The 27,412-nt window shown below is 33.0% G+C and overlaps 1 protein-coding gene across 1 annotated transcript in view; it reads left to right on the forward strand.

Annotated features, from left to right (window-relative positions):
* The first annotated feature begins 16,759 nt into the window (after positions 1 to 16,759).
* LOC130441034 (pro-resilin-like) overlaps positions 16,760 to 27,412 on the forward strand; it is a 71,775-nt gene continuing 61,122 nt past the window's right edge. The window contains exons 1-5 of the mRNA XM_056774509.1: positions 16,760 to 16,768; positions 18,035 to 18,113; positions 18,655 to 18,846; positions 18,908 to 19,946; positions 21,968 to 22,204. Of these exons, the coding sequence (XP_056630487.1) occupies positions 16,760 to 16,768; positions 18,035 to 18,113; positions 18,655 to 18,846; positions 18,908 to 19,946; positions 21,968 to 22,204 (1,556 nt within the window). The remainder of the gene's footprint in view (positions 16,769 to 18,034; positions 18,114 to 18,654; positions 18,847 to 18,907; positions 19,947 to 21,967; positions 22,205 to 27,412) is intronic.

Raw genomic sequence — 27,412 nt, forward strand, 5'->3', positions numbered from 1 at the left:
AGTTTGATGGAGAAAGAAATTCAAAAGTACAAAATATTTTTGTAGAGTATTATATTTATTACTGTTCATAATAAAACATTGTTAAATTATTGTATTGTGTTTTTTTTTCTAACCTTAAAAGTGTATTTACAAATTATAAACAAATATTAGATATGGTGAGATGTTCAGGTGTGAAGCAATGTGCTGATGACCTTGTTATAGATACGTTCATTTAATGATGAATGAAGTTGTGAAGTCGTGATATAATTATAATTGGGATTTTGAGTTGTATCGAATTAACAATGGTATAAGTTAAGAGGTTGATAGAAATCAAATTGTTTCACCAATAATATATTGCATATAATATTAGGAAATAACGTTGTTAGTCTCATAATCAACTAAAAAAACATTTAAGGATACGTTTCATTGCCTTTATTCGCGGTATATAATAATCGTATTGATCGATGGAAAGCAAAAATTAGATCGTTGTGTCAAAAATGTACCAGCAATGAAAATATACGACGATTTAGAATAAATTCGTAAGAAAAAAAATCTAGTCAGGCGACACCCCTGCAATCGAAAGTCACTGGAAAAAAACTAAACACAAAATTGTATTTTCCCCTAGAAAATCTTGAAGATAAGGGTATTGGCGTCAAAATAATATAAATATTACAACGCTTCTTGCTCTCACTGTCCAACAATGAATTAAAATCATCGATTAGAGATAACTGACTTTTATAAAAGATTATCTACTTAACCCAACACTATCAGGTAATCATCAAATGTCAACGATACAAATCTTCGTTAACAACAAACAAGAATGGATACAACAATTGATAAATCCGCTCAATCAATCGTCTGCGACAAGACCAAGGGTCAGCAAAAAGTAGCCAGTGCTTCTGTTTCCAGAGTTTACCGACGTTACCAAGAGATTGGTATCTTTCATCGAAGACCCGGTTCCAGAGGAAAAAGGTGCACATCCGATTCATTGTCAGCAAATTGTTCAAAAATCGGATTATCACTGGTGTACAATCTAACAAGAACTCAGAGATAAGCGAGGAGTGGTTGTAAATAGCTGGACGGTCAGAAGAAGCCTTAAGATAGCTAACCTCAATTCAAAAGGCCAGCTACTGGTCCCAAATTGACTCCAGCCCCGATTTGCCAGACAAAACGTTGATTGGACTAACCAACAATGAGGCAGATTATGCCTGCATGGTAGCTATAGAAGAGTACGAGTCTAGAGAATACCTGGTGAAAGATTCGCGCTGTGTTGGATAAAAGAAAACATGACTACTAGGCAGGTTCCTGGATGGTTTGGGTGGGTATGTCAATGGATGTAAAAACCATTTAGTTATAATTGAAAATGGCGGTGGAGCGCAAGGATTAACGGCAAACCGATACATAGAAGACATTTTAGGAGATCACCAGTTTCGTCGGGCGGGAACTTAATTTTAATGTAGGTCAATGCCTATCCACATACTGCAGTTTTACAGGATATCGAAATTGCTGATAAGGATTGTCCAATGCGTAGCCCGAATTAAAATTTCATCTAGCATTTATGGGATTTAATTTAAGGAAAAAGTTGAGGCTAGAAATCTTGTACCAGCAACGAAATCGCTTCTCAAAATGGTGTTGACTAAAGGATGAGTGAAGAAACTTATTCGGTCCAAGAGAAGGCAAAAGGGCAACGGGCGAAAACACTAGATATTGATAAGCTAATCATAATTAAATTATTTCGAAGAATTTGTGCTTTTATTTTTTGTACTGTTAATTATAACCACTTTTTCATTGTTTAAGATTCCTTTTCTTTGATATTTCCTCTTTCCAAAAAAAATTAATAACAACGTAGACCACACATTATAAAGCTGATAGCTTTGAGATGCTAAAATCAAAAAAATAATGGAAACTATAGATTGTTTGCTAAAGCGAATGATAAATCTATTTTATATATGGATGATTATTGGGAAAATGACAATTATACTCAAAAGTATGTAGTAAATTATTCCTAATAGTGTTCTTATATATCAAAGGACTCTGATCAAAAGGACGAATAATGGCTATTCCGAAATAGCACTATCGAGCCGTTTTTAAATTCGATTTTCCAGCTTTGATTTCAATTCATGGTCTAATTTTAGAATAAATAAAACAGTAAATTTTGAAATTTGCTTTGTTTCCATAGAATTATTTCATATGAAAGTTTCCGTATATTTTCGACCCACTTATCTACATTTTCAAATTGCAACGTACCATTTTAAGTAAACTATTCTGAATTCTCCATTTTTTGTTTACTCAATTATACGTATTGTTTTTGTCATTCAAGTATATCCATTTATGAATAAATGACTATAAAAAACGATAAAAAGCTAGTTCAAGGGTTCGAGAACATCCCATCTGTTGAGAAAAATATTTGCAGAATGTCAGTTATTAGACAGGTGATCGAATTGCAAAATATTTTTTCTATAAAGAAATTCGAAACCAATATAGCAATTGACGTTTCGATAGTTGTATATATATTTATTAAAAAATCAAATTGTCTAGCATAATTTCAGCAGTTTGATGAAAAAATATTTTTCTTCATTTCGGGGCTCCATTTTATAAAAATAAATTCAAAATAACATGTAAAAATTTGACTCACCTCCACCTTTATCAAAATATTTTCATAAAAAACGAAGTAAATCAAATGTTAATATGCTATGAACTGATTTCCATGAAATCATGAAATCATGACAAATTATCAAGAAAAACAATTAAAAAGGTTAAAGAACTGGAAAGATAATAAAAAATATTTATAATTACTATCAAATAGAATAGAGGATAGCTTTAGGAAAGAGACTAGCAGGAAAAAAGTATTTTTTCCTCAACCCTCGTAACGGGAGTCGCAAAAAGCGTAAAATGCTGACTAATATACGATTCCCATCTATATAATTTTTATTTTTCGTGAGATTTTCCATTCCGATTTTTTCCATCAAAGTTTTAGTATATTTTTTACACTGCATTTCATTGAGTTAGTGAACATAAGACACTGTTAATATCATATTTTGATAACGACTAAAAGAAGTGGAAACGTCAAATGTTATTTAAAAAATTATATAAGAAACTGATTTTAAAACACAAGAGACCTAAAATCAAGAAAATATTGAAGCATAATCATATCAAAAGCCTTAAGAAATGAGAAACTAAAGAAACAAAAATAAATGGAAGAAACTACTAGAATGCCTGCAAAGACTGTTGAGTAGTTTTATATATAAAAACTACTCAACAGTCTTTGCAGGCACAAGACTTGGAATAGTTCTACTGCTTTCTTCCATTTATTTATCTTCCTATGCTTTTATCCTTTTTTCCGTGGACGCCCTCTTTTGCTTTTCGCCCCTTCTGCACAATCCGAAAATACTTTTCAGTATTTTTCCCTCTCAAATGTTTATTTTTATTTTTCATCCATGGTTCAACACTGTCTTATAAACACGTGAAATGGAGGCTCTTGAATTCTTAGACCTCGAAACGTTTTGTTCCTTCTCTTCAGTCTTTTATCGATTTCCCTGGTTTCTTTGATACATTTGGTACGTTTTTCATTTATTTGTAGTCCATATCCTTTTGCTTTCTGTTTAAAGAATAGAAATATTTTCTCAAGATCCTTTTTGGTTCTATCACACCATCTGCGAAGCCAAGAATTTGTGTTTTGTTGTTGGGTTCGGATCATTTTCAGTAAAAGTTGAAGAGCAGTGGGTCTGATTGCTCTTATTTTTTGTATTTGTTTCCGATAGGCTTCCGTCGATAACTACCTCATTGTCGGTGGTATTTAGTGACATTTTTACAAAATCTAGTAATTTCTTGAGTATTTTGAGTGTTTCTAATACCTAAAACTAACGTTTTCTATTGATCGAATCATTCACTTGCTCGAAACCCACAAGAGAAGCTTCAGGTTAAACCCTTGGTCATAGCTATTATTCTCAGTAAGTTATTGATGATCTTGCTCAGCTTCCTTCGACATTCTTCTTTTATCTATATCTATAATTGTCGCTTCCTTTTCATTATTCTTTCAACATTCAAAAATAAAGTGAACTGAAGATTAACATCTTAATTTTTTTCGACATTGGTGAACCTGAGGTTTCAACTCTTTACCCTGCATTTTGGTATCTAAATCGTAGTCTAAATCATCAATGATTCATCTGTTGTGACTAATTTTTTAAACACATCTTCTTCATCTTATCTATATTACATTGAAATGATACTACAATTGTATTTTGAAAAGAAAAATGATGAATGACTCTTCTAGATCGTTCTTTATCTTGAAAGTAATTACTTCTATGGGTAAGATCTGTCTCCACTTAGTTTGGATCGAAGCAAATAAAAGATATATCAGAGACTATACGTCGGTAAACTATAATCAAACCCAAGAAAATGAAAGTGATTTTCTATGAGGATTATGCAAACCATCGCGCCTGAATCCATCTTCATATTTTCATTCTTCGCTAGCGTTCGGTACGAATAAAAACTCTTCAGTAATTATTAGACATTCAATGTATCTTATAACTAGTTAATTAATTGTGAAGTATCGGTCTCGTCATTGACCAAGTTATTATCGTTACGGTTAAACGTGTAGATTCAATTAAAATCTAAAGATGCGCTAGTTTTCATCTGAATGAAAACGTATCGATCATTGAGGGAGTGCTCTGTTACCTTGACGTACTTATTGTCTTAACTAAAACATACCGACTCAGAATAGAAGATAATGACCAAAAATTCCGATGGGTACTATACCATATTACCCAACAAGTCTAATTATCTTTAACGGTTAGTACCAAAGACGATCACTTCTATCTATTTTCAATGATACTCATCGTCAATTACTTTATTACTTAATATGAATTCTTATATGCCGTAATCGTACTTAAAAAAATGTTATGAGATATACGGTAGGTTAAATAAAAATTGGTGAGGGGCACAGGGGACCGGCGGAGCAGAGAGATCTTTTGCTTTAAATCGTACCAAAATATTGTTGTGAAATAGTTCTGAAAGTGCTCGGAAGTACTCGTCTATTGCTCGCCTCGATTCGCTCGTCTCGCAATATTCAGACTCGTCCAACAAAGTAGTATTTCAGCCTAGCCCAACACAACATTTTTTAGAGGACGCATAAGATCCAAAACTTTTTCAATTGCACTGAGGAAAGAAAATAAATAAAAGAGAATTATAATCATTTTATTTATTGAACAATATAATGTACTTAATGATATTTGCTATGTCAATATTAATTTATTGATGATTTTTTTCATCATCATTCATTGTTATTCATTAATGTAGACAAAACTTCTGATAAAACAAATACTTTCAGAATATTAAAAATTTAAGGTTATGCAAAATCATCGAAGTCAAAATGTCAACATTGAAGTGGCTACTCTAGAGCGTCCCGAAAGTGTTTTGCAGTACGGAACTGTCACTTTCACTACATGGAACACTCAAAACGCAAATCATTAAGGTTATGCAAAGTCAAAATGACAACTGCCAACATTGAAGTGGCTACTCTAGAGCGTCCCGAAAGTGTTTTGCAGTACGGAACTGTCACTTTCACTACATGGAACACTCAAAACGCAAATGATTAAGGTTATGCAAAGTCAAAATGTCAACTGCCAACATTGAAGTGGCTACTCTAGAGCGTCCCGAAAGTGTTTTGCAGTACGGAACTGTCACTTTCACTACATGGAACACTCAAAACGCAAATCATTAAGGTTATGCAAAGTCAAAATGTCAACTGCCAACATTGAAGTGGCTACTCTAGAGCGTCCCGAAAGTGTTTTGCAGTACGGAACTGTCACTTTCACTACATGGAACACTCAAAACGCAAATGATTAAGGTTATGCAAAGTCAAAATGTCAACTGCCAACATTGAAGTGGCTACTCTAGAGCGTCCCGAAAGTGTTTTGCAGTACGGAACTGCCACTTTCACTACATGGAACACTCAAAACGCAAATCATTAAGGTTATGCAAAGTCAAAATGTCAACTGTCAACATTGAAGTGGCTACTCTAGAGCGTCCCAAAAGTGTTTTGCAGTACGGAACTGTCACTTTCACTACATGGAACACTCAAAACGCAAATTTCGGTATGAAAATGAATACAGAACGAACAACTTTCATATGGCGTCGTCTAAAAAATAAGTTTGGAAAGAAATTGAAAAAGAGGTAATCCCGTTTCTAGGATAGATAGAAAACTGGTACATCCAATGAGATTTTTTTATAGAGGGCGCTACGGTTCGTACCAAGTAGTATTGAACATAACTTTTTCAATATTAGACTACCCATAATTATTCAACTTAGAATTTTACACGGCAATAGCCAAGGAAAACTGTCATTCATTGATAGTTATGACGTTGAGTCAATAATAATCACATTTCTGGAACCTTGTTATTTGTTAAATTAGATGTTGTTAATCAAAATGTAGTCAAATTTTGAATACACTGACATGTGAGTGGCGAGTGTTTAAGAAATTCTAGTGCAGCTGTTTCTTCGAGGAAACAAAGTAAAAATACATTTAAAGCTGTTGAACGACGTTGTCGAGAAACTGTGAAAGTGGGAACTGAAAAAATTAATTCTGGTAGGCCAAGAACAACAAAAATCATTAATAAAAGAGATTTAATTGAACAACTCTACTCTAAGAGGCCTTGCTAGACGATCTATCTCTTTTACGTGACAAGGTATGTTTAACTCCCATAATGTACACTACTGGTGTGGTAAGAGTCCACATGTACCCACTCGTTTAAACTTAATGTTTGGGAAGCAGCTTTAGGTAACAAATCAATAGGTTAGTCACATTCCACCTAGAAATTTAAACGGTGATATGTATCTGGATTAAATGAATGAAGATCTCTATTTTCTATGCACAGTTCCACCGCACTTTGATAGAAGGTGTCGTAAATGGTTGAGCAACCATTTTAGGAATCGATGAATTGATAGAAGTCCAGAGGCTCCGATTCATTGGCAAAGTTTATGCTACTATTTTCACTGAGCAAACCCCAAATAGTTTTCAGTTTTCTATCTATCCTAGAGACGGGATCACCTTTTGTTGAAACATCCTGTATAAGAATAATTATCTTCAAAAATAATTTTGTGGTTGAACATTAAGAAGAATACTGTCTTTGGGGCACAAACAACTGGTGGATTTGGGGGTACCTAGATGGGACTGCTTCTTTTGGTTTTGTCGATTTATTAAATTTTAATGTTTTGCAGTTGATTTGTAATAATAAGAAGAAAAAGCCAAGTCCAAATTGAACCAAAACTTATGGAAAACGCAGTTTCAGCTGTAAACTCTATAGAAATGCTGGTAAATTTTGTATCCAAAAGATTTGAAATCACTAAAGCGCGCCTTTTACGAAGACTTAAAAATAATGATAAGTAGAATTGAGCAGTCAGAGATATTGCAAAGTTTTAAAAACCGCATAATGGAGGACAACATTTTGAGCATCTGCTGTAATCGCCTTTACTGTATATTTAACACAAACATTTGAATATTTGTCTTCAGTTGGTGTTGGCATTTAGCGCCATAATTTGGATAAATATTTTACTGACATTAGACCTTGTTACGAGATTTATATTTACACATAAATTATTAAAGAATATTCAAATTAAATGAGTATTCAATCGTAGCCATCTAAATGTACAATATTCATTGTAACTTTAGTGGAGATACTGTAAATGTAGCTACAACTATATGATCTGACAACAATGTAAATACCTGCAGTATCACATAACCCTTGAACACAAAAATTTATAAAAATCGTTGATTCCGAGATAATTAAGGAGTTCCATACATAAAACTCACTCTGTATATGATCACCTTATAATATTTCATTAGATACTATCGAAGTTAAATATGCAGTAAACAAAAGTGTTTGTAAATAAAATATAAGTTTATATTTTTTACATAATTATGTTCTTCGAGTATTTAATAATAATTATTGACAGGTTTCTATTTAGTTTTATTGATATTACCGTTTTGTAAACTCTAACTAACTAACATCACATTCTGCTTATCTCCTACATTTCTCAAAATAACGATGCTGTTACCTAATTTACACACAATAAAAGTATTTCTCCTTTAGTGCACAAGCATGTGTATCATCAAAGGCAAGTTGTAAAATTGCAATTTCAAATTTCATTATGTGTTTGACTGCATCCTTGTCCCAATAGTGAATGTAGATAAATAGAAATTTGATATTATTATACTTTTTGACCTTTTTTGATGCATCTCGCAAGTGTACAAATAATGACTTTATTGCAGATGTTGTCTTAAAGAGCAATTTCCATTTTAGAAAAGAATTACACTCAGATTGTAAGATAATTTTATGAGGAATTTATATAGTTTGAAATGATTATATCAATGATTTTGAGCAAGATGCTCGGACACTTTGTTATTTTATTATAATATTTATATAACTATTATACACAGCGATGCTAAAACGAATTAGGATTATTCTTTGGTTGAAATAGAGTAGAAACTGAAATGATAAAATGTGTTACCTCATACTTCATTAGGACACGACAGTACAGAATCATCTATTATTATGAGTAGTTTAACTTTCCAATTCAGTGGATCTTCTAGAGTAAAAATATATTATAGTATACCGTGTTTGAAATAAGTAATTTAAGAATAATGATAGTAGACTATTATTTTTGAATTAAAAGATAAATTTTGCTGTATTTTCAAAAATTTTAGTGGGAAAATTGAATTTATGGAATTTAAATATATTTTTTCGTTTTTTCGAGAGATTCCAGATCTCACACATCATTTTTTTACTCCTCTACTCTAAGTAATTTTTTAAAATATGTATTATTATCAATTCAATGATATTCGTAAAAATACAGATTGTTCATTGAAGTACAAATAGGAATGCAGCATTCGATAATATTTTATTAATCTTGACAAATTATAACAAAAGTTTACAGATTCAAGTTCAATTTGTGCTTTTTGAAAGAAAAATCTTTGAAAATGTGAATTAATTTCCACCGAATGATAAAGAAAAGGTCACAAGAGACGTAAATAATTTATTGTTAGTAAAATCAGTCAAATTATGCAAAAAAATTTATTCTCAATTTATGAAAGGACAAAAATAAGGGTAGCAGCTTTTTAGAAAGCCTGGTATTTGTTTATTTTAATAGGTTATATAAAAAATTGAATTCCCCAAAGTTTACGAACAAATTTTTTAATTTTAAAATCCATAAATTACATGTTTTACTTGAAAGAAACTCTGTAGGGTATGAGCCTAATAAGCTGAAACGTTTCATACCAAAAAAGTAAATCCTAGTTTTTAACGAAACGTAAATATGAATATAAAACAATTTCAATATAAGTTTAATAAGTTTTGAAAATAAAGTGATTGTTTATCATTATTATGATCAACCGTAGAAACAATGATGTACACAACTCGCAATTTATGGCTAATAAGATACTCGTATTCATTATGGCATTTGTCAAAGGTTCTGTTTTAACTTTTATACATCGTGTCTTAATAGCATTTATTAAATCGTGTTGCAGAATACAATATTTCATTATTTAGTCCGGTCAATTTAGACATAAAAATTGTGGTCAAAGTGAAATATTCGTAGAGAGACACCATTACAAATAAAGTTTTAAAAGTTCCCATCGATCCTATGTGTGCTACAAAATTTATTTGGGGTCAAAAGTAAAAACTTGAGGATTTTTCTCGAAAACGGTTTTACTGAAAAAAAACCAATTTTCAAAACATTTATTCAAAAGATAGTCAGTCCCTAATTGAATCACCTCTACCCACGTGGCCTTGAAAAACATTGGCTATTCTATTGTCCAAAGGCATCGTTTTTTTACCAGTTTAAGTGAATACCCGTTTCTACCATTTGGTTATTTGCGCGATTTTATAACTCAAAAAAATGTCTCAGTTTGTCAGTAATGTACAGAAGGGGCAATACGTCAGTATTCAAATTATTCGAAAAATCAGATTTGACTGATTTCGCTTAAGTATTTACAGAAATTTACCTCAAATAATAATTACGAAAGGAATCCGATTTCTTCTTGGGGTTTATGGAACTCCGGAAAAAATACTTGCTTTGATAAATACTGATACTTAACTTAACAGAAGAATTATCCTGAAATTGTCATGACTGTTAGTGGAGTAGGCCTACAGGGGAAACCACGTAGAAATTTGTACAAACGCGATATCTCAGAATGGTAACATTTAGAGAAAATATCATAGAAACTAATTTTGTAGAGGATATTAAGACCTACAACTTTGGATTAAGATTTTTTTTTTGATTAAACTTACCGTTTTTCAGATAAATCTAAAAACTTTCACCTTTGACCCCGAATAACTTTGGTAGCATACATAAGATCGATGTGGATTTTTTAAAACTTCATTTGTAATATTAAACCCCAGCAATATTTGACTTTCCGGGAATTTTTGTTACTTTTAACAACTATATTGACCGGACTAATATGGCAACTTTTCGGTAATATAAAGTGTGCAATATCCCATGCATTCAAAACGTTTTTTTCTTAACAGCCCTACGTATATTGATCTACAGCACGCATAAACTTCTTTTTGAAAATCATTTTATCTGCAAATTGTTTTTGATATGATTTAATAAAATATAATAATGAGGTTTGTTAATTTTTGTCATCATCATTACTCAAATCAATAAAAAAATTATTTGAGGTTATGTTGTAAGGATCTTGATAATCTATAACTGAGTCAATAATATATTACCAATTCGAATTTACGAGTCTCTTTACTATATTAATCAATCTAAGACATCGCAAAGTTATTACCGTAATAAAAATTTCTCAACTAAGGAACATATTCCATATTTGTGAGAAAAATTTACTCGTAACCTTGCTCTAATTATGAGTGTGTAGAAGATGTGAGTTAGAAACAGGATTTTTGTAAATGAAATATTTCACAATGCCTCTTAAGGCACGAACTAGACGCAACAACGATACAGAAGCGTTCATCCCACTCCAGAATAGAAGGCTCCAACAATATTACGGGCCTTTTCACTTTTTCCCATATATAACATTATTATTAGATGTATCCGAGTTTGATATTCATTAAAATCATAATTAAGCATCAATTTATATGATAAAATGGAAAATATGAATTCATTATTGCATTAAAATGGTTTTCAATTGATTTAGTTTCTCCTCTCTACTAAAATATGTTCTATAATGAAACATAAGATGAATAACTGTGTTCAAAATTATCCCATGTCAAAATGGAAAATTTATTATTCAATATATTTGATAAATAAATTAAATTCTTCTTCTATATTATTGGAAATTGTTTTAATTTTTTTAGTTTACTTATGTACACTATAGCTAAGCTGCTGAATTTATTTTGTGTTTGAACTAAATAATTAAACTTTTGGGTACACAAAATTCGAAATGCTTCCATTGATTATTACTAAAAACTAAATTGCTGTCCAGCAATATTTAGATAGATTGCAGAAATTGAAACCATTTTTTACAGAAAAAGTCTCACTGTAGTAGTCACTGGATTTAATGCAAAAAAATTTATCTAATTAAAATTAATCCTAAATATAAGCGTCAAATGTAAAATGCTTAAAATCAAGAAAATATGTATTTGTGCTAAAAATACTGATTTTAATGTGAAAATTATAATGCTCACTTTAATCAATTATTGTGGCTAAATTGAGGTTTTTCACGTGAAATAATAAATTAGAAATAAATATTTAAATACTTGGTTTAAGTTTTAAAGGGTTTTGATATATTTAAGTACCTCAATATTTAAATCAAATCATTGTAAGAAGGTTGTTTGAATTTATATTAATATATATCAAAATGGAAACTATAAAAAGAATCATCTCTCGGTTCTTTTGTGGCCTTTTTAATATCGGAACTGTACTGATGTTAATGGACAGCAAGGTTTTTGGCAGCCAAAAGCTCGTGAAAAAAAGCGATTCGTGTCATGTGACATTGTCATGATAAAAAAGAATGTCGTTGGTCTATTTTACTGGTATCTTACGTGGCACAGTTTTTTTGCTAATGTCCTCAGAATCGAAAAGAGCAATGGGAAAAGCGGAGCACGACCTTTACCTATCTACTTCACGTTCAGAATTAGTTAAGGGCTTAATACTTTACAATGGAAAATAAATGCACAATCACTTGCCAATTGAAATCAAATCGATATCATCTTTTCCTGTATTTCGCAATAATTTAAAGGCATATTTACTGGAAAGTGCCTTCAACTCTATAAACTACTTCTATTCTAATAATTTTTGCTTGAGACTCATATGCTAATTTTTACCTATTACTATTACCTATAATTTTGTTATCAATTATTGTTTTCTTCTTTGTAGCTGTATTTAGTTATTTTTTCAGTTTTTGCAAGCTTTTATCTACAAATTGTAAAAATTTTTTGACTAAAAAGTATTTCTCTCTCTAATACTCAACTTTAATTGACAAATCGCTCTGAAAACTCCGATTTTTATCCCGGCATCATCATTTTCATCTCCTGTATCAATGATATTCGGATCTATTGGAAAATCATATTCCAATTCAATTCTAATTGAATCACGAGTTTAGTTTTGTTGATCACTCAACATGTTTGGTATTATCTTCTCGTATGCTAATATCAAATTAAAAATCAAAATATTTTACCCGAATTTTACCCGAATTCGTGCCAAATTGTGATTTATTTACTTTGATTAATCATGTACTCGTTCGCCCAGATCGCTCCTCATCCTTAACTAACTTGTAAATAGTCTTACAACTCACTTTATTATCACTACATATATATTTTAACATTTCTTTAGTTTATTTGGCTTTTTATTCAAATTAAATCACTTAAATGTTAATAAAGTCATCATCAATTTTAAATAAACTAATTATCCACGCTCACCAGTTTCGTTTTATTCAGAATTTCCTAGCTATTCGATTTTTCAAAGTCTTTGCTGCTAATGGTACTAATAGTACTAGTCGACTTATATACAAAATCACGGTGTTCCCCCAAGGGTCCGTTCTAACCCCCATTCTATTTAGTCTAGCTATTGAAGATCTCTGCTCTGGTCTCCTTTCTTCTATTAAAAATGCTTTATGTACAGACGATCTAATAATTTTTAGGATCTTCCATCTCAACTAGTACTAGTCTAATTCAGTAGATACTCAAAAAAAATTCAAGTCTCTTAGAACTAACTCTATTCGTAACAAAATCCGAAATTCAACTTTCGCCTTAGTTGGAAATAGCATATCATAGAAATCAAAGGCAAATGCTACAAAATATTAAATATCAAAATCCTCTCATATTACCATTGGGGAGCTGACGAAAATCCTTCTTCTTCTTCTTCCTCTTTCAATAGGACCAGGTCCTGTTCAATCCTGTACGTTTAATCCTCTTCTTGGATCTTCCTGAGAAGCTGATTTCCAGCTTCTCAGGAAGTAGACGCAGACCTGTAGGCAGATCACCTCTTTGGTGTTCTGCGTGTGTTCGGTCTCTGAGTTTTAGCCCAATATGTCCATCTGTCTTCTGGAATTCTTCCTACGTTATCCCTTCATCATCTTTTTCATGCCCTGACCCATTTCACCACATCCTGTACGCCCAATTCTTCTCTTATATCATCACTCCTTATTCGGTCCCTGAGGGTGACTCCCTTGATGGTTCGCAGTATTTTCATCTCTGCGGTTTTGTTGATGTCTCGGCCCTGGTTTCTGAGGCATTTGTGAGAATAGGTCTCACATACGAAAATACCTCGTCTCAAAATATACAGAGCCCCAATTCGCTCAAAATTAAATTATGGTTGCCTCCAAATCTAACATTGATCTTTCAAACTCTGTGCATAATACAGATTTACGTCTTTGTCTAGGTGATTTTCGATTTAGCCCTATAGAAAACCTTAACTATGAAGCTAATCAGCCTCCACTTTGAATCAGACGACAGCAACTACTTCTTTCTTCTATCATCTAACCTCTTCAGCCCTGTCTACTTTCTATTCATAACAACCACTAAAAATGTATACCAATCATCAATGATTCCTTCTCGACGGTATAGACCTCTCACAAACAAGCCGTTTTCCTACTCCCACTACTTCACCTTCCCAAATTCAATAAATTCCTTACGAGATACTACAAACACTCAACACCAAAACATGGAATCGATAAATAATACTTTCAAAGAAGTAACAACTAGTAGCAGCTGATCTACGGATGCTTCCAAGAATTAAACAGGAGTAGGCTGCGCAGTTACAACGTCGCAATTTCCAATCAAATCATCTCTAATTCCATCAACTTGCAACGTTCATATTTAGCATTCTACAAACCAGCAATTTTATCTCCTTCTTATGAGCAGATTGCAATATGTACAGACTTCACTCGCTTCAATTTCATCTATCAAAATTATATACAATGACTCATATTTATCACCCACATGCCAAAAATGACAGTTACTATCATCTGGTTACCTTCCCATATTAGAATAGTAAAAAGGGACGTGGCATTAAAACTTCTTTACACTCTATACATCATTCTTTACCAGGTAACTTCGCGGGCCTCTCCACACAAGGCTTAACCATTGGAAAAAGGATAAGAGTTGGTCACTCAAGACTCACCCATGATTATCTAGTGTCTTCTAGCGCCAGATTCATTTGCGCCAGCTGTAGCTCTAATTTGACAATGAAACACACTTCAAAGATAGCAGTTCCAGTTCAAGACCAATTACAAAGACATCTTTAATCACTTGGAGCAAATCTTTTTGGTGATTCAATTACTAACAATTATATATTGATAAGTGGTCATAGTAGCCAAACACTTTGGAAATGATTGAAAAATTTGATTCTCTATTTCTGCAAATAATCTAATGAATAGTTATAAAAGGTAGTCCAACTATAATACACGATGTTAAATATGAGTCGCACCTTAACGTCAAGTTTTTTGCCCTACTTAATTTGTTATTTCTTTGTTTCAGTGTTTGACAAATTCAACCATGGAGAGATAAACAATTAAGTAGAGCGTTAAGATTGTTGAAGCCTTTTGCGAAAATGGGCGTTCAAATCAAAATGTATTTCGTGCATTTCGTGATTTTTTTGGTCAGCATAATCGACCAAATGTGTCCACAATCGGGAGAATTGTGCGCAAATTTCAGCAAACCGTGTCTGTAGGAAATGTGAAAACACCTGTGCATGCTCGCCCCGTTCGTTCTGCGGAAAACATTGCTGTTGTTCGCGATAGTATGGCAGAAGAGCCTCCAACCTCGACTCGTCGTCGTACCCGACAATTAAACATCTCACGGACATCACTAATGCGAATTTTGGATAAAAATTTGAATTTACACGGTTACAAGGTTCAATTTACTCAAGAGCTGAACCCTGCCGACCATTTCAAGCGTCGTTAATACGCCGAATGATTGGTTGAACATACTTTACAAAGAAAATCATCTTCATCAGCGACGAGGTACACTTTCACCTCCGTGGATTCGTTAACAAGTAGAATTGTCGCTTTTGGGCAGATGAGAATCCACGAGTGATTGTTGAAAAGTCGATGCATCTACAAAGTGTGACTGTTTGGTGCGGTTTATGGGCTGGCGGCGTCATCGGACCGTACTTCTTCGAAAATGAGGACGTCCAAGCAATTACCGTGAATAGTGTTCGCTATCGCGAGTTGATAACGGACTTCTTGTGGCCAGAAACTGAGGATATGAACCTGGACGATATGTGGTTCCAACAGGATGGTGCCACTTGCCACACAGCCAACGAAATAATGGCTCTTTTGTGCGAGAAATTCAATGGTCGTGTTATCTCACGTCGTGGCGATGTTAATTGGCCGCTACGATAACGTGATTTGACACCGTTGGACTTGTTTCTTTGGGGATATTTGAAAGAAAAATGTACTTCAATAAGCCAAGAACAATTCAAGAGCTAAAGGATGAGATAATTCGGCACATTGACGACATTGAACCTCAATTATGTCTCAGAGTTATTGAAAATATGGACCAATGGATAGAGGTATGCCACCGAAGCCATGGCGAGCATTTGGCCGATATTTTGTTTCATACATAATTGTCATAGATCCTTCTATCATCATAAAAAATGTCAAGATAATTCTCTGAAAACTTTTTGTTTTATTTACAATTAACATCGTGCATTTTGGTGCACCCATTATTAAGTTACTTCTAGTATTAAGTATCGAAATATATTCTGAATAAGGAGTAGATCTACATATAAAACTATCAATTTATTCCAGATTTATCACATAATTCATCTTAAAATAACAATGATACTTTGTTATAAAATGTCAATTAACTTGACACAAAATTATACAAAGCATTATAACCAACGCTATGGAAAGTTTAATTCTAATAAATAAGAATTTGGAGAAATGGAAACGCTCCGTAACAAGTCTCGAATGTTCGATCCAACGCATCCACAAATCCATATAATGCAACTTGAATTTGAAAAGAAGATACACTTTTGTCAATAGCTGAATAAATAATCTATTTGTACATGTGAAAGTTACTTTTGAGTATCTCTGTGACATTACGGTCGTCTCATCTAGATCCCAGAGGGACACAAAACTTGATTCCCCCATCGAAAATACGATTAGCGTATAAAAATTATTGCAAAAAAATCGAATACGGTGACTGCACTAAATACATGATTCTGAATCACGATTCAATGAGTATATAAACAGAGTCTTCTTCAAATTCATTCATTCACAGTTTGGATACATCCTTCGGGGTTTAGTTGGTTTTTGTTACGTATGGTTAGAGGTTAACGAATTTGAAAATTCTCTTTGATTTTAATAGAAAAGAAAATGGACAAGGTAAGTGTGAATTATTTTCGCTCCAAATATATATTCGCAAAATTGATTATAAGACTACGGTCCAAACAAGAGAAAATTCTACTGGTTAGATATACCTTTAACTAGGGAAACATTTACCAAAATTAGATTATAAATAATTAATTGTCATTTGACGAGAAGTTGTGAGACTATATTTCAAGCAAATTCTGATCTATATTTTTGAAGATTTTCTAGTAACTGAAATTAGATTCAATATAGTTTTTCCTAGAGACGATTTTCAAAAAATTGATTTACACAGATCTCTATAATCTAATGCGAAACTTGGTCGCTTCTATAACTTTGTGATGTCCTTTTCAGGTAAGCTCAGTGCCTATCTTTTTAAACCTCGTTGAACGCTTGTCTTCATTTATTATTATCCATAACCGCCATTTTTTCTCCAATCCCTCACCCCTGTCTTTTCCAAATCTATATCTGCTTAATCGATCCATCGCGATCTTGCTCTTTCACTTTCCGTTCACTCTATCATCATTTTTATCTCTGATTCCGGTCCAACTCTCCATATATATCTCACTAAACTTACTTTTGTTCTTTTATTATCCTATTTCTTTATTTTCTTTTTCAATAACATCTGTATCTTTCTTTGTATCCGCAGCATAAGTCATGTTGGGTTTTATTATTGTTTCATATACATATTACTGACCATCAGCATTTTCTATTCGTGTAAAGTACTGCTTTTATCTTCTCGCTTAGTTCTTCTGTTTTATCTCGGCGTTTCATTATTATTATATCTGGATACTTTTCCCTAACAGTTCAAACTCATATCTTGTATAAACTTTACCTTTTCTTTCTTCTCTTTAATTCTCATACCCAGTTTTCCATTAATTCCTCCAAGATCTCTTTCATAACATTTTTATTCTTAGCTACTAATGCTATATCGTCAGCGTACGCAATTACTCGCCCCCTTTATCCCTTATTTAAGTCTTTTTTGTGATTTTTCTGTGGCAAGTGTGTGGAGGGTATTGAGACAACGTATTTAATAATACTGATTCTCAATTATCTCAATCTCAATTATCAAGTATGAAGAGTTGGCTAGCAACATACTTCTTCAACAACGATACGGATCTTAGCTTGTTGTAACCAGAAGAAATTTCAAACTTGACTACTATCATGATAGTCTTACGTGGTTTAATTACCACTCGTATGTGTAAAAGTAGAATTTTCGTTCTGAACTTTCTAAACAGATCTCGTACAACATTTGGGAATAACTCGATGTATTTCACTTTACAGGTGCTAGCATTTACCATCTTGTTAACAAGTACAGCAGTCAAAACAGAACCACCAGTCAATTCATATTTACCACCACAAAGTAAGTACCAACAGACGTTAGAAGTACCAAATTACAGACATTGCTATTAATATATTTTTCAAAATAATTGTATCAAAGAAAATCTCCTATTTTATTTTGATAAGTATATATAGTATTGAAGATCCATAATTTTAAGTCAGAAGGTTGATATGATTCCTTCTCATTGATTGATTGATTTTAAGAAAATAGCACGATAATGAACTTTCCTAGATACTTCAGAATGTACGGCATTAACTCTTTCTATCATGATTTGAACATAATCAGATCATAGAAACAGAGAGAAAGAAAATGATTTCGAGATCTTCTATAGTCGAGAAAAACTTACTTCATATTAAAATGCTGGATTTGTGACAATAATCAGTTTCTCTTTAAACTTAGTCTACAGTCTTCAGTCTCTGAAGACGATAACTTGGTTATCAAAACGCACGTCATACAGTGGAAATGTGAGTGTTGATATAGTGGTGGTGTAAACACTGTATTCAGTATGACTGTTCCAGAAATTCCAACTTAATACAACCGAAACTCATTATTTTTTCTTCAGATGGCAACGGTAATCCAAGCTCAGTTTACGGACCACCTGGATACCAGCCTGGGATTCCAATAGGCCCTGGCAATGGTAACGGAAATGGAAACAGAAACGGCGATAGAAATGGTGGAAATGGTAATGGTAACGGATACCCTTCTCCAGGAATAGTATATGGACCACCATCAAATGGAAATGGCAACGGTAATGGTAATGATGAATCTTATCATAATCTTAATATAATATAATATAATATTATTAATACTTCCAGGGTACAACAACTATGATTTAGATAGCGATCAACTACCAGGAACTAGCTATCTTCCACCAAACGGAAATGGAAATGGCAACGGATATAGTAATGGTAATGGTAACGGAAACGGCCATGGAAATGGAAACGGTCATGGAAATGGTAATGGATATAGCAACGGAAATGGTAATGGATATAGCAATGGTAATGGTAATGGTAACGGCAATGGAAAACCAAACGGTCTTTATGGTGCACCAAGAAGCGGGAATGGTAATGGTAACGGATATAGCAATGGTAATGGATACAGCAATGGTAATAGCAACGGCAATGGTAATGGTAATGGCAATGGAAAACCTAACGGCCTTTATGGACCACCTAGAAACGGAAATGGTAATGGTAACGGATATAGTAACGGTAATGGTTATAGCAATGGTAATGGTAACGGCAATGGCAAACCAAACGGCATTTATGGACCACCTAGAAACGGAAATGGTAATGGTAACGGATATAGTAACGGTAATGGATATAGCAATGGTAATGGTAACGGCAATGGCAAACCAAACGGCATTTATGGACCACCTAGGAACGGAAATGGAAGAAACGGCAATGGTAATGGTAATGGATATAGCAACGGTAATGGTAATGGAAATAACAATGGCAATGGCAATGGTAAACCGAACGGCCTTTATGGTGCACCCAAAAACGGAAATGGTAATGGTAACGGATATAGTAACGGTAATGGTTATAGCAATGGTAATGGTAACGGCAATGGCAAGCCAATCGGCCTTTATGGACCACCGAGAAACGGAAATGGAAGAAACGGCAATGGTAACGGTAACGGAAATGGAGCGCCCAATGGTCTTTATGGACCACCAAAAAATGGTAATGGTAATGGAAACGGCAATGGTAACGGTAATGGAAACGGCAATGGTAACGGTAATGGAAACGGCAATGGTAACGGTAAGCCTAGTGCTACATATGGGCCTCCCTCTACTACCTATGGTGTTCCTGTAAACGGAAACGGTAATGGCAACGGTTACAAGAATGGTAATGGAAATGGGTATACAAATGGAAATGGTAATGGATATCCCAGTGGTGGTCCTAATGGAAATGGTAATGGTGAATCTGATGTGAGTATGTTTGTCCATCTTCGATATGATAAAAGCCAATTCCAATGAGATTTTCAATTTATTTTATTTCCATAAGCAATTTTCAATAATTAAATGTATACAATTTCAATCAATTTGTATTAGTCATAGGATTATATGTTTTTGTTGATAAATCTTTCTGCATTTAGTTACAAAGACTTTTTTAAACAGAAAATTTTGACCTACCAAAATATTTGGTAAACAAGCCGAAACATCAAAGTTATTTTTATTGAAAAAAGCCTTTGTAAATAGAAAAGACAACTAAAACATATAAAAGAGGTCTAAGAAGCGAAAAGTGAAAAGAGATTTATTTAATTATAACATATCATGTTTAATGTAGGAGCCAGCAAAATATGAGTTTGAATACTCAGTCAAAGATCCAGAAAGCGGTAATGATTTTGGACACAAAGAACAACGAGATGGAGATTTGGCAACAGGTGAATATTATGTCTTACTTCCAGATGGAAAACGACAAATTGTTACGTACGAAGCTGACACTGATGGTTATAAACCGACAATCAACTATGAAGGTAAAATAAATGTTTGAGGTTAAGATATATATCTTAAAAAATATTTTAATATGAAAGTTTATCTTATAAAACAATCCAATACACACTTTTCATTCATTCAAAATATATTAAACATTGTCATTTTGTAAATACGTTTATTAACGACTTAATTTCTTAATCGTTTCTGGAAAAAGATGATTTTTTACTAGTTAATCTATAAATAGAGCGGTATTAACATGAATGGGAAAGAGCAGAGCTGAAATAAATATAAAAAGATTGTCTTATGAAAATTAAAATATTTGTAGCTCAAACCAGAATTTTGTGAGAAAATTGAAGTATCGAGACAAGGAAGAATAGGTTTGAAAAAGGAAGATCGTCTAGCGATCAAATTTTTGTGTAAAAAACAATAGCCATGAGCAGGGATTAAATTTGAAGCTATCATTTATCGACTTCAAACAGACATATGATATCAATATTAAGAAAACGCTTGTACCAAGCTTTAGCCAAACAGGGAATACCTAAGGAATTAATACGATTGGTGAAAATCACACTGAACAAAATCGAAAACGTATAAAAAAGGCTTAAAAAAGGGGACCCGTTATAAACACTAGAGGTGATCCTCGGGGATAGTAGATTACGAACCCAAGGAATGATTCATAATAGCGAAAGGCAGGTACTAGCAAATGCAGATGATGAACAGTACAAAACAGGAACTACAAAAATTTTTTCTACTATTTAAAAAGACAGCAAAAAGATATGGCCTACATATCAACGAACATATACCAAGTTTATGGTAGCGATACAAGAGTTTGAATTCCTGGAAGTGACTGTAACAAGTGAAGAAGACGAAATAGAAGAATTCGACAAGAGATTGGCAAGAAGCAATTAAATATTTGTAGCTCAAGGAAACCTATTAAGCTCCAAAGATATTTACCAAGGGTAACGAAGCTTAGAATTTACAGGACAGTTATACAATCTACGGTGTGAAAAAAGCCTTAACAAGGCGTAAAAAAAGAAGTAGAAAGTTGCTAGATGCATGTAAGGAAGGCTTAAAGAAATTAGGGATAATGAACTTGCGCAGTACAGCCGTGAACAGAAAGAGTTGGAGAAAACCAGTACAGAAACTCCAAGCCATAAGTCTATAAGGCCTGCTGTGCTGTTTTATTTACTTATGTTTATAATTGGCAACAGTGCTAAATATATGGCTTAGGGAAAAGGTTTGACAGTAGTAAAATAATCAATCCGTAAACAAAGAAAATAAATCAACGATATCATTTAAGAAATTAAAAAATAAATATTTTCTTTCCAAATGATTATCGTATTTGCAATTCAAGAAATTGTAGCAGTTGAAATAATTTTATTTTTGTAGATGAAGGTACAGCTAATGGTAACGGAAACGGATATGTAAACGGCGGTTATCCAAGTAACGGCAATGGCAATGGAAACGGCAATGGAAACGGCAATGGTAACGGATATGTAAACGGCGGTTATCCAAGCAACGGTAATGGTAACGGAAACGGTAATGGAAATGGCAACGGTAATGGTAATGGTAACGGAAGCGGTAATGGAAATGGTAATGGTGGATACGCGAGTAATGGTAATGGGGGTTATCCTAGAAATGGCAATGGTAATGGAGGGAGTAACGGAAATGGAGGATACAAGTACTAATTGTAGTTACTTACAATTATTTTCAGGCTACTTGTCGAATTTAATTAACTTATCTGGTCTATGCTAGTATTTTATTTATTCAAATCTTCTTAATTAGAACAATTTTTATTTCTATATCGAAAATCAAGAAAGTATTGCAGTTATGGCATTACATATATCTATTCCTAATTATTTTATTTTAGTAAATTAATTTATGTAATGTAATGTAGCTGGTGTATATTATGTACAAAATAATAGGATGTCTAAGTCAATGACGCTTAATCAAATTGTATATAAAACCTTGCCGATAATTAGTTACCGTAGATATAAGTATCCATTTTTTTACTTACTTCATCCATTTCAAGATTAATCACTTCTATTAACGACGACTGCAAAGACAAAAGGCATTGATATTTTGAAATAATGTTAGATATAAGTTTATAAATAAAGAATTTCTTTGATCACTCACGATTTTTATTTTAGCAAACCATTATTCCGTTTAAAGATATTTGTAGGGACCATCATTGTTTCTAGATTGATTTACATAAGTTCCAATAATTTCTTACTAGGAAGATTGAATTGAAGAATATCTTCAAAAAATTGACTGATCTAACCACAATTTATTCAAATTTGTTCATTTTATATCGTAATATACATAAATTTGACATATAGAAGTATTTTGAACAAAACAACATAAAAAAAAGATAACGTTTTAAAAATAACAATATTTACCTAGAGGATTAAGTAGACTCATGGCTCCTTTTTCAATTTCATCTTCGTCGTTATCTTCTAAATCAACTTTAGAGTTCTGTTTCTCCAATTCATTCAACATTACAAGTAGATCGAAATTTGTTTCGTCCTTAATTAATTTCGCTATCAAAATAATCAACGCCATTGTCCATTCAAATTTACTGTACAGTTTCCAAAATAATGGTCCCAGAAATACCTGGTGTGACCTAGAGATGGTGGTAGTTACTTGAAAAATAATACCGTATTAGAAAGTACACAATCTATATGTTCCAAGTTTGAAAAAAGACCACGTTATTTAGTATTTGTTTGGCAGCCATCAATATTGAACGTTTTCAGTATATAAATAAAAGCTGAACTAGATTCTACTGTGGGTGAGATTGCTTCTTCGATATCATAAGTAAAATCTTGGGTAGCAGAGATTAAACGAGGCTTTACGACCTTCAAAGACCAGCATCTCAGTAGTCGTCCAAATGAGTTGACGACTCCAGAAATATTGAAGACAATCCATAAAGCGGTATTAGATGATAGTCGATTGAAAGTGCGCGAGCTAGCAGAGGTAGTAGGCATTCCAAAAAGGCAGTACACAGCATATTAACAATGAGAATTTGACCATGAGAAAACTTTACTGAAGATGGGTGCCGCGTTTGCTCATATTGGAATAAAAACAGCGTCGTGAAGATGTTTCCATCGAGTGTTTGGCAATGTTTGCGCGAAGAAATCAAGCCAAATAGCCACACGTGGCCAAGAAGAAAGTGTTGTTCCATCAAGATAATGCACCAGCTCACACATCATTTATTACAATGCCCAAAATTAATAAATTAAAGCTTTAATTGCTACCCCATACACCCTATTCGCCAGATTTAGCCACGCGGAGTATTTTTGTTTCCCAGACTTGGAAAATTGGCTCGAAGGTCGAAGATTTTCCAACAATAAGCTATTTTGAGAAGCTTCACGATTCTTATTATGAACATCGCTCGGAAAAGTGTGTGAAGCTAGAAGAAATGTACGTTGGAAAATAAATATATTATTCCAAATACTAACTCGTGAATACAAACAATTGAGAGAACGTAGAAAATAAAATGATTTGACCGTCCAATATTATTGATTAATGCATATTTTCATCTGCTAACCATACCATTTCATCGATCGCCATTCAACTAAAAGAAGAATAAAACATTTGGGACACAGACTTTCCTCTGTATTCCCCAATCAACTCTTCTTGTTATTTACCAATTAAGTTATAATTTTTGGAACCTGTTAGTGATTTAGTCAAACTAAATATTCTGTTTTCGCTACCATAACAATTATGTTTCTAGCTTGCATTTTCAAAACTAATTTGAAGGACTCAAAGTCAGTGAGTTGAGAAACACTTCTTGGGATATTGTTTGTAACATGCCGTTCGGCTTTTTCTTCAAACATTTTGAATATTCCTTTGTTCACGTATTGCGGCACGTATAAATTGATTCAAATTCTCTCTCTACTTATCTACACTTCAAGAAGAAGTAAATTTTATTAAATTTGTGGTAGTTTTATTCATTATAGTCGCAGTTCTACAGTTGCCAGGTTGGGGGTTTCCACAACAATCACCAGACTATAAACTCAACCTCAACTCCAGCAACTGGGAATTCAGTTGAGGGCTGCAACCATCCCGGATTTCCATAGATAAGTCCTAGTTTCATCTTCATTATATAGACAAGTCTGAGAGCGAATTTATTATTTTTGCAATAAATTTATTTTTTGCTGAAACTTTTTCTATTGTAATTAACAATAAATTTAATTTGGATAATCGTATCCGGGGATAGATTTAGATTGTTTTGAGGAGTTACCAGTTTTTTCGCCTTTTTAAAATAAGTTTTAACGTCCTTCGTTATAAAGCTGGTAGCGTCCAATTCAATATTAATTGTTCACCCCATCTGAGTACCAGTTTTTATATACTTCCTGAGGAAGAGTATCCTGCAGGGGATTCAAGATAAAATGTTTAACTTGATATTAAATAATTCCAAATGTCCCAGTAATTGAAAATCCTGAAAATGTTATCATTATCTATTCGTGACAAAATAAGCTGGATAAGTATTTCATTTTTTTATCAGATAAACTTTGAATATTTTACTTTAAACAGCTCTGGGTGAACTAATATTTTACAGATTATCAAGAATAATAATTAAAATTCTAGATTACGTTAGTCAATGTTGAGATTAGGCTTGTATCGATTAAGATTTTTGTTTTGTTTGTATAAATATTTATAATATCGTTAACAAGTTTATTGGATTTCTCATTGTATGCGATACCCCATAAACCACTTACATGAAGGAAATGCCAATCAAATGGAATAATGGTGAAGAATTAATTTTTATTAAATATCTCCTACACTCTCTAGATTTGATTTGGAAACATTGACAAGATTTACCGGTAGTCGAGTAGAAACAACAAGGAAATCTTTAACAAATTGACAGCTCTTTGTGAAACAGCGTCGAATAATGTCCATTCTGAATAGTTTATTACGCCATCCCATCGCTTAATCTCTCATCGAGGCATTAATCGTAACCACCTGAAATGTACTAACACGGCACGCGAATCAAGTTGCTTTCGAGGAACAATAATTGGAGGACGAAACACGATTTATTCAAATAAATTTTCATGAAATGTGAAAATTGCATCTCACACGACGTACTAAAAGAAAACTATATTTTTCGTTGATTCAAGGAAAATGAAAATAACGAAATGATTAACGAAACTCGATACAAATTAACATTCAGAGCGCTTACCAAGAATATATAAGGTGCTTTTAAATTTTCGACTTAAAATTGATACTATACTTGGTAAAAACATTTCTTAATCTGAAGCTTTTTGTTAAAATCAATAAATGTTACGTAAAATACCTCAATAGTAGAGTAGTATCAGTTTGGTACATTTGATCAGCATCTTAAATTAACAAACTGAATTTCACTTGTCAATTTGTACTACTACTTATTGATTTATCTGTTTTCTTTTATTTTAATTAACGTGTCTCGACAATTAGATCATTCACAGTTATAATACAATCATTCTTTATACCTGACACTTTGATATTAACATTAACAAACTGTTTGGATTACATATATCAAATATTATATTACGTTATTTAAACTTTCTTGGATCGTACTTCCTAGCTACGGTGCTTATTGTAATATTGTGGACAACTTGTTAGTATGTGGTTGACTATCTGTGCTATTCTGCTGTGCTGACATTTGGATCAGAAACGGCCATTAAACGTCCGTGAGTCAGTCTCATATGCCCGATGTGTTGCGTACAATAACTGAGTCCTTACGACTCATGAAAGATAGGTTTCTGAAGTCGAAGTACCGTTGATTTCATGTAGCTTAGGGTTGCAGCTTGCTCAGTAGATTTAGCTCTTATGCTATCTATGACATCATTGTGGATTTGTATCTAGTAGAGGTTAGCCGTCGAAGCTTCTTTTGCAGCTTCATCTGCAAGTTCATTACCATGTATACCAGAGTGAGACGGTACCCATATTAAAGTAATGGTATCACCAGACACTGTACTGCAATATACAGCTTCTCCTAGGACAAGACACCATAAGCGGTCACATCATAGATCCCACAGGAATTAAATACTGAACCAGTCAAAAAAATTAAATTTCCTTCAACTTTTTCTCCTAAGAGATTTATATTATCAAGCTTTTTTAGCTTTATCTGTATGTGGGCTTATGATCTTGTGGATTTGTGAGCTGGTAAGTTTGTTTGTAACTCTTCTTTGTGGCTTATCACTGTTAGTATATCCCACCACTTTAGTTGCGTTCGTTAGCCAGATGCGCTAAGGAAAATATGTTTTTTCGGTAAATTTTTTTCAGAAATTATCGCTGTAATTTTCTATAATTTTTAATTTTGAGTTTGACGTGCTCAAAAAGCGTGTTTTTTAGTTTGTTCTGCTGTAGCTTATTTGGGGAGGAAATTGAAGCTCGACAACTCAGCTACAAAATATATACTTCAATTTTCTCATTATTTTGCGAAAATGGCTGCTATTTAACAATAAAAAAGTAACCAAACTTGTCAACTATGAAAAAATCTAACATTAGTAAAAGTATTTTTTTTCCCATCACAGAGTGAGCTCGAATTTATAATTGGTGTCATTTTAAAGGTAATCGTCTAATTAACGACCTCAAGCAAGGGTTCGCTGCTGGGTGTGTCACAGACATATGTGTTTTAAGTTTACCCAGGCAACTAGCAGAAAACAATCCCGTTCGTGTTGTTTTCCAAGAAAATTTTAGTCTGAATGTTTTTGCAGATGCAGTTGAAAAATAGAGACTCTAACGAGTAAAATACACTTTCTTTCTTCCCGAAATGTTGAGTTTTCGAGGAGATACAGCAGTTTCTTTCAGTCTTTCAGTCGGGGACATAATTTCCCTCAGACTCTTTGTGGCACGAAAACTTTTTAGTAAGATGCGACCTCGAAGTTTGAGCGCATTTTACTAA

This window comes from Diorhabda sublineata, chromosome 3, assembly GCF_026230105.1.
Source record: "Diorhabda sublineata isolate icDioSubl1.1 chromosome 3, icDioSubl1.1, whole genome shotgun sequence".
Lineage (NCBI taxonomy): Eukaryota > Metazoa > Arthropoda > Insecta > Coleoptera > Chrysomelidae > Diorhabda > Diorhabda sublineata.